Source organism: Gossypium raimondii, chromosome 11 (genome assembly GCF_025698545.1).
Source record: "Gossypium raimondii isolate GPD5lz chromosome 11, ASM2569854v1, whole genome shotgun sequence".
Lineage (NCBI taxonomy): Eukaryota > Viridiplantae > Streptophyta > Magnoliopsida > Malvales > Malvaceae > Gossypium > Gossypium raimondii.
In genome coordinates this window covers 49,479,811-49,491,615 of record NC_068575.1, presented here as the reverse complement: position 1 = coordinate 49,491,615, position 11,805 = coordinate 49,479,811, and the positions used below count along the sequence as shown (strand labels likewise).

The 11,805-nt window shown below is 35.1% G+C and overlaps 2 protein-coding genes and 1 long non-coding RNA gene across 4 annotated transcripts; 1 reads left to right on the top strand and 2 right to left on the bottom strand.

Moving 5' to 3' along the window:
- The first annotated feature begins 617 nt into the window (after window positions 1-617).
- On the top strand, window positions 618-3,824 carry LOC105803359 (uncharacterized). 2 transcript variants are annotated; one of them, XM_012635491.2, is made up of 9 exons: window positions 618-841; window positions 1,178-1,250; window positions 1,467-1,546; window positions 1,701-1,803; window positions 1,898-2,054; window positions 2,666-2,794; window positions 3,053-3,139; window positions 3,284-3,328; window positions 3,419-3,824. In XM_012635491.2, the coding sequence occupies exons 1-9, from the start codon at window positions 742-744 to the stop codon at window positions 3,557-3,559; spliced, it is 915 nt and encodes a 304-aa protein (XP_012490945.1). In that variant the 5' UTR covers window positions 618-741; the 3' UTR covers window positions 3,560-3,824. The 2 variants fall into 2 exon arrangements, with proteins under 2 accessions (XP_012490945.1, XP_052479114.1); XM_052623154.1 differs by having other exon boundaries at window positions 1,458-1,546.
- Window positions 3,825-3,827: 3 nt separating this feature from the next.
- On the bottom strand, window positions 3,828-7,607 carry LOC105803355 (TPR repeat-containing protein ZIP4). The gene is made up of 5 exons (XM_012635488.2): window positions 6,236-7,607; window positions 5,675-5,864; window positions 5,554-5,586; window positions 4,793-5,413; window positions 3,828-4,622 (listed from the first exon to the last, which is right to left on the bottom strand). Exons 1-5 carry the CDS (start codon window positions 7,597-7,599, stop codon window positions 3,984-3,986), a joined length of 2,847 nt encoding a protein of 948 aa, XP_012490942.1. The 5' UTR covers window positions 7,600-7,607; the 3' UTR covers window positions 3,828-3,983.
- Window positions 7,608-8,954: 1,347 nt separating this feature from the next.
- LOC128034968 (uncharacterized) lies at window positions 8,955-9,890 on the bottom strand. Its single transcript, XR_008191344.1, has 2 exons — window positions 9,478-9,890; window positions 8,955-9,349 (listed from the first exon to the last, which is right to left on the bottom strand). It is a non-coding gene; the product is annotated as an uncharacterized LOC128034968 (long non-coding RNA).
- Between the last annotated feature and the right edge of the window lie 1,915 nt (window positions 9,891-11,805).

Below are 11,805 nucleotides of genomic sequence, written 5' to 3'. Positions count from 1 at the left end.
GGTAAAAATATAGGCCCGAAATATGAGCTTGGGCAAAAAAATGAGGCACGTTTAAAAAACGGGCTGGGCCTCAGGCACCACTTTTTTGGCCTGGGCCTAGCCTAGCCCGGCCCGAATATAATAAATATATATTTTTATTTTTATTTTTTAATTTTAAAATACTTTTAAAATAATTTTATTTTTATTTTTTTAATTTTTAAAATAATTTTTTAATGTTTATTAAAAATAGGCCGGGCCGGGCTTGGGCTTATAATATTTTCCCGGGCCAGGCCTGGGCAAAATTTCAAGCCCATATTTTGGGCCGAGCCAGGCCCGGGCCTAGGAGCAGGCCAAAATTTTTTTCCGAGCCCGGCCCATGGACAGGTCTACTGAAAACTGATGTTAAATGAACACTTGGACACAAGTTTTTACTTTTTACTACTCCACTTATGGGTGGGTTAAAAAAGAGTCAAAAGTTATATAAAAAAATCAAGATTTTGAGTAGGGCCTGGGTAGCTAAATACAAGCTGGGCTCTCAACTCAAGCTTGATCTCACTGCACTTCTAGACTTTCTGGTCTCTGGGCCTTTGCCCCTGTTCAAGAAACGACAAGCCGTTTTAAGCTTTGGTATACTGAACTGAACTGCTCAAAAACGTCTCATAAGGGCAGGTTTATCTGCTTCCCGGAGGCATATATCTCCGACCAGAACTGAACTGAAAAACCTTTATAAAAAAAAACACACACACACTAAACGAAGCCGAAATGGCACTGCATATTGTGAAGCTTCCCTTTATCTGGCGCTGCTGCGATAGCAGTAACTCTACTCTGTTTTTCTTATCGAAATCCTACTCTCCTCTTCATGGTACCCTCTTTTCCTCTCTGTAGATTCATGCACTCTATATGTATTCGCATTGTTCTGCGTGAGTAATTGCTTATAGCGGACGTTTATATGCTTGTTTTCCGATGTGGGCTCTTTTCCCTGTTCTCTTTTAGTCATTTTCACATACACTTCTGATTGTAGATAGGATTGGAGAAACAAGGGTTTTCCTTTAATTTATCATTTGTGGGGTGCTTTTTTTTATATGGTTCATTTTGTCTTCTACCTTTTTGGGTACTAATGGAAGGGATTTTATTCTGGGTTTTGACCATATGGGTTGCTGTGCTTTAATAATTTGATTGTTTGGGATTCTGTTTACAGGGAGATTGTTCAAATCTCATTTACATAGAAGCTTTGCTGTTTCCAAGTCAGAAAAACTTCAAATACCAAAAAGGTAAGCCTATATGACGTATACTACCTATTCAAAGATGGTTTTTTGTTTCATGCCGATACATACTGTAACAGCCATAACAGCGACACCGGTAATGCCATTGGAAATGGAAGACTATGCCAATTGCCAAGTTACCCTATCTTAGTTCAAGCCTCACATTGGTCCCAGCAATCTGTGTCTTTTCGATTTTATATCTTATTGTACTTAAAGACATTTCAGGAAAAAAAGGTTGGATGAGTTATGTCTTGAAAGGTTTCAGCAGTATAGTCGAACATTCATACAGTCATGGATTTTGCAAGGTAAATGATCATCTTCAATTGCATGTGTCCCTTTATTGTGATGCACTTTGAGCTATTGTTGTCCCAGTTCTTGAATATATATTTATAAGAAGAATCAGTTTGTAGAAATAATGACGAACTACCTTTTCATCTTTCTGTTACATCTATGGTGCAGGCAAAGTTTATGTGAATGGAAAAGTGGTTAACAAAGCTGGAACACCTGTCTCTGACAAAGCTGTTGTAGAAATCATTGCTGAAATTCCGAAATACGTATGTAGGTGATTATTCTCTGAAACATCCATCCTGCATTATCCTTGGATTTTATTGTTGAGATGTTCAAGGTTAATTTCATTGTTCCATTTGGTGATCCAGAGCAGGATATAAGTTAGAAGCTGCTATAGAACAGCTCGGTGTTGATGTAGCTGGCAAAATAGCCCTTGATTCTGGGTTGTCCACGGGAGGATTTACCGATTGCCTGCTTCAGTATGGTGCATCTTATGTTTATGGGGTTGATGTAGGTTATGGACAGGTACTAATTGAAAATTTTGTAATAATACGTATCATGTTCATATGAAGTACTTTCATAAGTTTTCAAGTGCATGCATGAGAAAATATGTGTATTAGTGTATTGCAGTTTCAGGTCAAATTTACATATCAAATTCCACTATCATGATATGTTCCAAAATTGTAGAGCAATTTTTCTTAAATTAATTCTCTCAAGAAGCTCATTTAGTAAGGGAAAAGATTAAAAGCAAGTGGTATATTTTTGTTTTTTCCCCTTAATTCGGGCATTTCTAGCGAGTTATGCTTATGTAACACAAGATTTAGCCTATAACCTATATGATTTTTAGAATGTAATGTCAAAAAATTGGTTGGATTAGTTTAATTACCTTTGGAGACACTGTTTTTGGAATAAATTTGTATTGATTTGCTCGCTCGATATAGATTAATATTTTAATTGAAAAGTGACTGGGTTTTTAGGACAAGGATACTCTTTCTTCTCTGAGTTTCTTTTGAAGACTTATAAGTTATTAACAGTACTTTATTTATTGACCTTCAATTTTTGAATAATGAAGCTTTATTTATACAGTTTTGTATTTTAATGATTCTTGACTGCATGTGGATTTCAACTTTGAATAGGTAGCAGACAAGATTCGTCGAGATGAACGTGTTTGTGTGATAGAACGGACAAATTTAAGATATCTTTCGGGTCTCCCTCAAAAAGTTGATCTGGTGACACTGGACCTTTCATTTATATCTATTCTCTTGGTAAGCTTTCAAACATTTCCAAACTGCTTTCAGAACATACTTGCATTACCTTTTCTTTTTTACTTAGTTTCTTCTCCAGTTCCATTATCTTTCTTCTCTCCTCATAACTTCTTAGATTTATCTAAAAGCTTATTTGACTTAGCAATGATCTGCTGTTACGTGTGTATTTACTGTAAGAAAGTAGACAAGGCGGAATTACTGTTCACTTTAACCAAGTAGTACTTTTTTTAGTCATGGCATGCTAACAATCTTAAACAGGTCATGCCTGCTGTAGTAAATGCAATGAAGGAGGAGGCAACTTTAGTTACCCTGGTTAAACCTCAGTTCGAAGCTCGTAGATCACAAGTAAGGAATATATATATGCATGCCTTTAGATTGTATGTTTTCCATTTTTCAGTGAATCTGATGTACTGTAGTTATAACATGTGAGGGTCTTCAGCCTACTTAGTTTGGGATTTTACAAGTAATCCAACTTTAATGCCTTTGCAGGTAGGAAGTGGTGGGATAGTGAGAGATCCCAAAGTTCATCAGGAGGTTCTATTTTTTTTGTCAAAGCCACTGTTAGTGATCTGAAAAAAGAATAACATCAATATGATTTAAGATTTATTATGTTTCTTTGTTCAGGTTCTTGAAAAGATCATTAAGGGTGTAGAGAACTTTGGATTTCAAAGCAAAGGTTGGATTGAATCTCCTCTAAAGGGTGCTGAAGGTAATACTGAGTTTCTTGTTTGCTTCAGTCGGATTTCCGAGAAAAGTTCTGAATAGTTTTATCATAGGAGGATACATTGATATGTGAATTTGCAAACACACTCATGTGATATTGTAAAGTCATGTAAGATTTTATGTGGACAGTTTAATTACCACATGCAACATTGTATTCGAAAAGAAGAAACAAACGTATAAAACTTTAGGCAATAACTTAGAACTAAGCTTAGTTGGTTTATATAATCAATTATACAGTAAATCTGAAATTCAAATCTAGTATTTATAATCCTTTTCCTTATTTCCGAGTGACTAAAGGCTCTTTTGAGATTGGATTTCTGTCATTTTAATGCCTAACCCTAGCAGAGTAAAATGCTCATGTTCTTTTTCCTCTAGCATTACATTTAGCTCTGATATCTCTATCAATCTATATATATAAAAACTATTCTACTCAAGAAATATTGTTAAATGTATGGATGTGTACCTGCTACTGTACCTGTTGAGGCTGTATTTCACCAGCAATCTGCGTATGAAATTTCTTTTCGAAGTCAGCAACATAATCCTCCATGTATGCCTGATAAGTTTCCATCCCAGCAACCTTCCTGGCAAGTTCCAACCCAGCATTCATCCACTTCTTTGCCACATTGATCTCTCCCATTCTTACAGGTATGGCTGCCCGATTCCACGCAGTCATTGCGAGCCATTTACCCTCGTCAGTTGGATATTCCCCTTCCTTCAACCCAACCATTATTCGGTATGCTTGCTTGTACATACCGAGCACTGCATCGTCATCTGTGTTACCCTTGTGAATACTAGCTATGGCAATCAATCTTCGGACAATGAGAGCCACATCCTGGTAGTTTGGAGAGGGGGAAGAAAGGAAGCCTGAGAGGCACTCGCTGAGGGCAAAGGTTGCTACTTCAGCATTGAACCTTGGACCTTGCGAGGCATTCAGGCCAATTTGGAGAAGATATTGAGGACTGCAAGTCTTTGTGCCAGCAAAGTTCTTCACAATATGATGTTGGGACTCTAAATTATTCAGTCTTCCATGCATATCATAGGCATTGAGCACGTATATGAAATGGATATCACCTTCAATGTTCCCCATTGATAGTGACGTAAGTATCTGCATGCATGCATGCATCCAATTGAAGAATTATATGGAAAAATAGCTTCAAGAGAAGAAATATTAGAAATACGGCTGCAGCTGCTCAAGCATTTGCAACGTGAAAAAACATTTTCAGTTTCTTATAGAAAAACAGCATAAGGACTAAGCAAACAGTTACTGACACATACCTTCCCTGCTCTTTCTAGCAGCTCAACAGCATGCTTTACTTCAGCATCTGGCAATGGAGTCGTATTTTGGTTCTCTGAAGCGATCATAGCAGAGACAGTCATGATCAATGATTTGCAAATGGTGACATTGTTTTCTTCCATTTGTCCATCACCCATACGACTATAAAATCCAGAAACCAATCTAAGGAATTCAGCACATAACTCGTAGTTCTTTTCCTTCCCACACTTTGCTCCAAAATTCCATGAAGTTACGGCAAACCAGTTTCGTTCTCGTCTTCCAACCTCACCTTTCCCAAAAAAGCTCTCAGCTCCAAGTTCAGAAGCTCTCTTGTGTGCTTGTTTCAAGAATTTGAGGACTTCAGCCTCTTTATCAAGGTCTTGGGAGAGAATTGTGACCAATGTGCGTAGCACTACAACTTCTGTTGTTGGCATCGGTTTCCCAGAGTTGTAAAAATTTAATAAGTTCGAAAGAGCAGCAACAGCAACAGGAAGAGCACGGGAAGCAACAGCCTCATGAGCTGCAAGAGACAGGAAATCTGGAGTGAAATCTAGGCAGCTGATCATTTTTTGTATCTGATTGGTAGCGCCACAATGATCATTCTTTTGCAAACAGATTTTGAACTGCATAAATTAGGAGAGATGTAAAATATTTGATTATATGACTATCTGCTAATCGAGTAGTCTATAGTTGTGATAAAGCTAGTGAATCCACCAGTGTCAAACTGTGTATTAAGAGTTCCATACATTGAGTGGGAGAGTACCTTAAGGAAAGCACATATGATGTTTGGATCAAGCTGCAGAGATAGAAAAGATTAAGACAAATCAACATACTGCCTGTACCTTCATCTTCTTAGATATACTAAAATAAATGGATCTCAATACCTTTTCTGCTTCATTGATATATTCTTGAGCTCGATCAAGTTGAGTGAGACCAAGGTAACAGAGACACAAAACTCGATAGCCCTTGGCTCGAATAACTCTATTCTCTAAATCATGAGGTATATAAAGCATAGATTTCTCAAACATCTCAGCACTCGTTTCATAATCTTTCAATTCGAAATTACCTGAACCACTGCAAAGACAAAAATAGACTTTTGGACATGTTGCGTATAAAAGAGAAGAAAAAGACATTTCTTGCAGGGCAATAGACATATTGAGAAAGCACAAAGGTATAGGATCCTCTTATCATTCAGTTGTTGCTCTATGGCCATAATTATTATCACTAATACAACTGCATTACTCTTATTCTGTAATTGTAGGAAAAATATGTTATCAGTAAGGTAATTAATCATTGATATATTCCTCTCTAATCAAAAGCAATGCAACTCCATGGTTCTCGTAATATACTCAGGATAGCCAAAAATCTTCAATTTGAATCTTTTGGACATGCATTCTTAATTTATTCTCAATAGAAAATGGTAGGAAATGATCTACCAAACTAACCAATTCCAAAGAACAGCATGCATGGCCGTCCTCTCTTTCGCCACAGACTCACTAGCAAACAAGGCAACCACTCTCTCATCCGACGCCAGCTCCGCCACCACCTTCCCTCTAGTCCTCAACCCCTCAATTCCATTACCGTCCCCTACCACCCTATGAACTACCCTCAGAGCAGCGCGTGCACTAACATGACAACGCCCCAACAAACCCAAAAATACACCTTTCGTAGTTTCCACCCCTGCATTTCCCACGGCGTGAAAATAAGTTTCTACTGCAGAGACCCAAACACCCTCCGGAATCCCTTTGTTTACAACCATACCCTTCAACTCCTGCTCCGCCTCACTATACCTTCCTAACCCAAGCCACGCCTTCATTGCCAAAACCGGCAACGAAGCGTGGTGGTCCCCTTTCTCACCACCGTTTTCTCTTAAAACTTTAACGCACTTGATCACACTTTCGAACTCTCCGTTTTGTAGATGGACGGCTGAGATGAAACGCATCGTTTTGGATTTTAATTCCTTGATCTCCACAGTTTCTTCCCTTGTTCGTGAAATAGACAATCCTTTCTCGCATAAATTCAACGCTTCATTCAGAAGCTTCAACACATCGTTGAAGCTACCGTTGTTTTCATTTCTTGATAAAACAGCTTTAGCAAAAGCTAAGAACTGGTTCGCCAGAGCTTTGAAATGAGCTGATGAACCGAAAAGGAGAGTTTTCGACCGATTCAGTAGTGTTAACGCAAGATTTTTATCTGAAATCTCCCATGCGGTGCGCGATCTCGCGAGGTTCAGATCTAAAAGAAGCTTCCTCTCTCCCGCGTCTAATATTTTACTTACATCGAGCTTGGAGAGAAGATCCGTGGCTCTCTCAAAACACGTAGAAGCTAGGTCAAAGATTTTATGATCGTGCCATGCGAGGCCGGTCTTGTAATAGAACGATGCGGATTTTATAGCCGGAGAAGGGACTCCGACGACGTCAACAGCGAGGGATAGCATATCGGCAGCCACATGGCGAAGCTTAGTGACATTTTGAGAAGAGCGATTGGAAGATGGAGAGCGGATGGCGGCTGCATTAGAGAAGTCGACGCAGGCGTTCCAGAGACGATAACTGAGTTTCCAGAGGTGGAGTTTGAGAGAGTTGTTGGCGGCGGGGAAGGGAGCGAGTTGAGTCAGGTTTGTCAAAAGTTGGCGCAGTTCAGAAGGGAGCGAGTCGGGTAGAGGGGTCCCGGGTGGATGGCTCTCTGTTTGTTTGATTTTGGATTGAATTTGTGAGAGGAGTTGACTGTGTTGATTTTGGGAAGGGGATTGCGAGTCGGGTGCGGCGGCAGCTTGAAAGTGCTCCGGCGTTGAGATTTCTGCTATTCTCATTTTTTCCTCTTTCTGGCGCGAAATTTTGAAAAGGGAAGCGAACAAAGTTTTGAAACGGAAGAATATTTTGGAGTCAATATATATATTAATATTATATTTCAAGTTTAACTTTAGTTATACAAATACAATTTGCAGTTTTTCTTCGCTGACGCTGAAATTAAATAGAGGATGAATCTCTTAAGTAATTATACAATTCGCAATAAAACATTTAAGTCACCAAATTTTGTAAACTTTTTTAACTGTCTGCTACACCGTATTAAAATATCAAAATATCTCTTTCTACACCAGATTAAAATTAATCTCGCTTTTACAAAAACACCATACAAATTCATTACATCAGCCTGTTTATATTAAAGTGATCTAAAACCATGACGATCAGGAATCAACAATTTTTTTATCAAAACCAGTACAACTTCAAACAGTTGGAGCAAAAAGTTTCTGTTGCAGCATATTTAATCATGTGATCCGTAACTCCATTCTAAATCTTCAGAATATGGCGGACTCGTATTTCCTATTTCTTACGCAGCAACTGATGTCGTAACCATAATTCCACCAAACTACTATTGGTACCTCCACCAACTAAAATCAATTCTACTAACAGTGTATTATCACATTCAACTTCAACCTTTCTGCAGAAACCTTTTTCCATTCTATAAGATCTTTCAACATTGCTCATCTCAATTTTAAAAACTGATTTCTTATCGAAACTCATCACATACCCACATAACCAATTTGAATCCCTTAGAACTCTTCCAATGAAAGCATGTTGCCCACAAAGTGACACCGCTCCACCAGGATTAAGCTTTATCCAACCCATAAAATTAACTGTCTTTTTCTTTTAAAATTACTTAAATGCATTCATACACAACAATGGGAAGGTTAATGCTAACAATTAAGTTTGTAATGTTACATTTCAGAATAAATTTATTTTACTTGAATTTTTAACATTTTGGTTATCGTGTAATTTTATATTCTCTAATAGTATAAAATATAATATATAATCTCGCTTATGACTCGTTTAATAGGTTATCTTAAATTACAGATGTAACCCTAAATTTTAGACAAATTTACTTATTTTCTATTATTTTAATCAATTATTTTTCCTCAAATAAAATTTAAGATAATTTAAAAGCAAAAATATCTATTTTTCTTTATCAATCAAACAATAAATGACACGCTTTAAATTATAATTATTATATTTACTTTAATAATTTATTTACTAACATATTAATTGTGATTATAATTATAATTATGATCGATGATACAATCACTTTTCATGAAATATTATAATTGTGCTTTATAAATTTATTTCAGCATCATATATTTACTTATTAATATATAAATGGTAATAAAAGTAAAAATTATAATAATTTATCATAATTTTAAGAAACTAAACCCGTTCCGTAATTTTACAAGATATAATTTTAGGATCACAATTACCTTCTTTCCATGTTTGGAAATAAGTGAAGATGGGAGCCTGGCACTGGTAGTCGTTTCCAAAGTAGTTCCCATGACCGAGAGAGAAGTTTGAGGTGGCTGAACCAAGAAGAGCGGGGACGTGGTTGTTGGCAAGTCCGATATACATATTACGGCCACCTATCAATGACTCTAGGATAGAATGTTTTGTCAACAGTTATGTTAGTGACTCGTGGATCATATCCTGCAACATTGGCGCGGGGTCTCTTAGGTTGAGGAGCCTCAATTGCTCTCTTCTTCTCTGCCCTGGCTTTCTCCAACAGGGAACTCGCTTCTGAAGAGGATCAATAGGATATAACAGAATCACTGTATAAATTCATTACAAGAATGATAATAATGCAAATTTGTATAAATTACAAGTAAAATTAATGGTTTCTAGTACTTTATCTGATAGCCACTTACAGTGATTTTACAAGCTTCAAATTCACAGAAAGACACGATTAGACTCTAAAAACTACGTCAGCAAAAATCACTAAACCCTAAAAAGATGAACAGAATCGGTCAGAACAATGAAATTTTCAGTTTCACTGTCGACCCTCCCCAAAAACAAATTTGGAGGAATTTTTCTTTCAGCAAAAAGAAAAAGTAAGAACAAAAGAAAGCCCCAATCCAAGAAAAAAGAGTGAAAATGAAAGCAAAGGAAAGGTACAGAAATGAAGAGAGAAAAATGACTGATTAAATTCAAGGGAAACTGAGTGACAAGGTGACTTAAATCGATAGATATTCGAATTATTGTTTTCTGGAGCACTCTCATTTTTGCTATTGGACGTCAAGGAAAGAAAAATACTTTATCTTCGTTGTAAAGTGAACTCCAAGTGATTTCGTCTAATCTAAAAGTTGTGCCACGTCTAATCTAGACACAGACTTGAAGCATGTTTAGAGGATATAACAGAGATGAGGTTTACTTTTAATCTCTTCTTTGTTACACTTTTTTTACGATTCATGCTACTTAACGGTTTTTTTTTTTAGAATTGGATTAGTTATACTAAGAATCGATCGAAAGATTCAGAATAAGGGATTAGATCAATTAATTTGTGAATCGATATGAACGGATTAAATCAAAGTTAAAATTTAATTAATTTTTTTAATTTTAATATTTTTATGATATTTTTAAATATTTATTCAATTGAACTGATTAAATCGACCGAATTGAAAATTTATGTTCGATAGATCTAATTTAAAACTTTGAAAATAGAGGTTGATTTTTCATTCATTTATTAGGGTATGATTAATTTATAATAAATGGTTGGTGATTGTTTTTGGCATAATAAATTTTTGGTCCTTCAATTTTATAAAAAATTAATTTTAACTCTCCATTTAACTTTTGTCTCTTTAAACCCTTAAATTTCAACTTTTATCAAATCACCTCAAAATGGATGAAAATTTTAATATTTGTTAACTTTACTAACGTAATATACACGTGGATTGTCATGTAGATAACATGCCAACATTCAGTTAATTTTTAAAAATATGAAAAAGTAATTTTTTATGACTGATATAATTTTTAATAAATTTAATGGTTTTAATTTTAACATAGCTTTTATAACTTTTTTGAATTTTTTAAAATTTAAAATTTAATTAAACACTAATGTGTCAACTACATGGCAATCCACGTGTATGCAACGTTAGCAGAGTTAAAAAAACATTAACCATTTCATTCATATTAGAGTGGTTTTACAATGTGAAAAAATAAATTATAGACTAAAATGACTTTTTTTATAAAAATTGAAGGATGAAATAAGGATTACACCATTTTTCCCTCACGCGGTTCAAACTGTTTTTGTCACTAGCATGAAATGTAACCATCAATAATTTAGTAATAGACTCTTTCACAAGTAGATCTGACTTGAATTAAAATTAATTATAAAAATATTTAATACTTTATTATTTTTAAAATAATTGAATTTAATTAACATCTAAATATTAGATTTCGAAGGATCAAACCATATTCCAATTTCATCATTAAAATCTCTACTTATGTGACTTCTTCCCTACGCCAATTTTGTCCAATAGTAAAAACTTTAATTTAAATCTTATAAATAAATAAAATAAAATTAAAAAAAAAGTTATTTCTCATTTAAAAATCTTCCTAACTAAAATATAAAAAAGGTAGGACAACGAGCCAAAAGCTTGATAACAACACATTGCATGCCATAATTGAGGGCAAGAACAGTAAGGCGTATTAGCCCAATGATTCACAAAAGTTGTTATTAAAAAAAGGGGTAATATTTAAATTTAAAATCTCAGTATTTATAATATTTTGTTAGCATTAATTTTGGGGGAAAAAAAGATTTATTTTCTTTCTCACGTTTCTATATGCTCATTTTTGTTACATCTTTATTTATTCTGTCAGTCCATGTTATGTTTTATTCTCTTAAAGCGTATTTTTCTGGGTAGATATTCTTTTAAGAGTATAATTATTCCAACAATACCAAAAACTTCAACTTAAAAAAAAAGAAGAATTTAATGGTTCAAAAATCAATGTAAGAGAAAAAGAAAAGAGAGAAAACGGCATCGTATTATTCTCTATATATGTTTGATTTTATTATTTTTTCTCATCAATGAAAGTTAAAAACAAAGGTGAATCGAAAAAATCGGAAAAAAATAAATTTTGAGTTAATTGAATTAAGTTGAGTTCGAGTCGAGTTGAATTTTACAATTCGAATAATAGATTGGTGTAAAAACTCCTTTTGGTCCCTGTCAATTTTGAAAATGAACAAATTAGTCTTT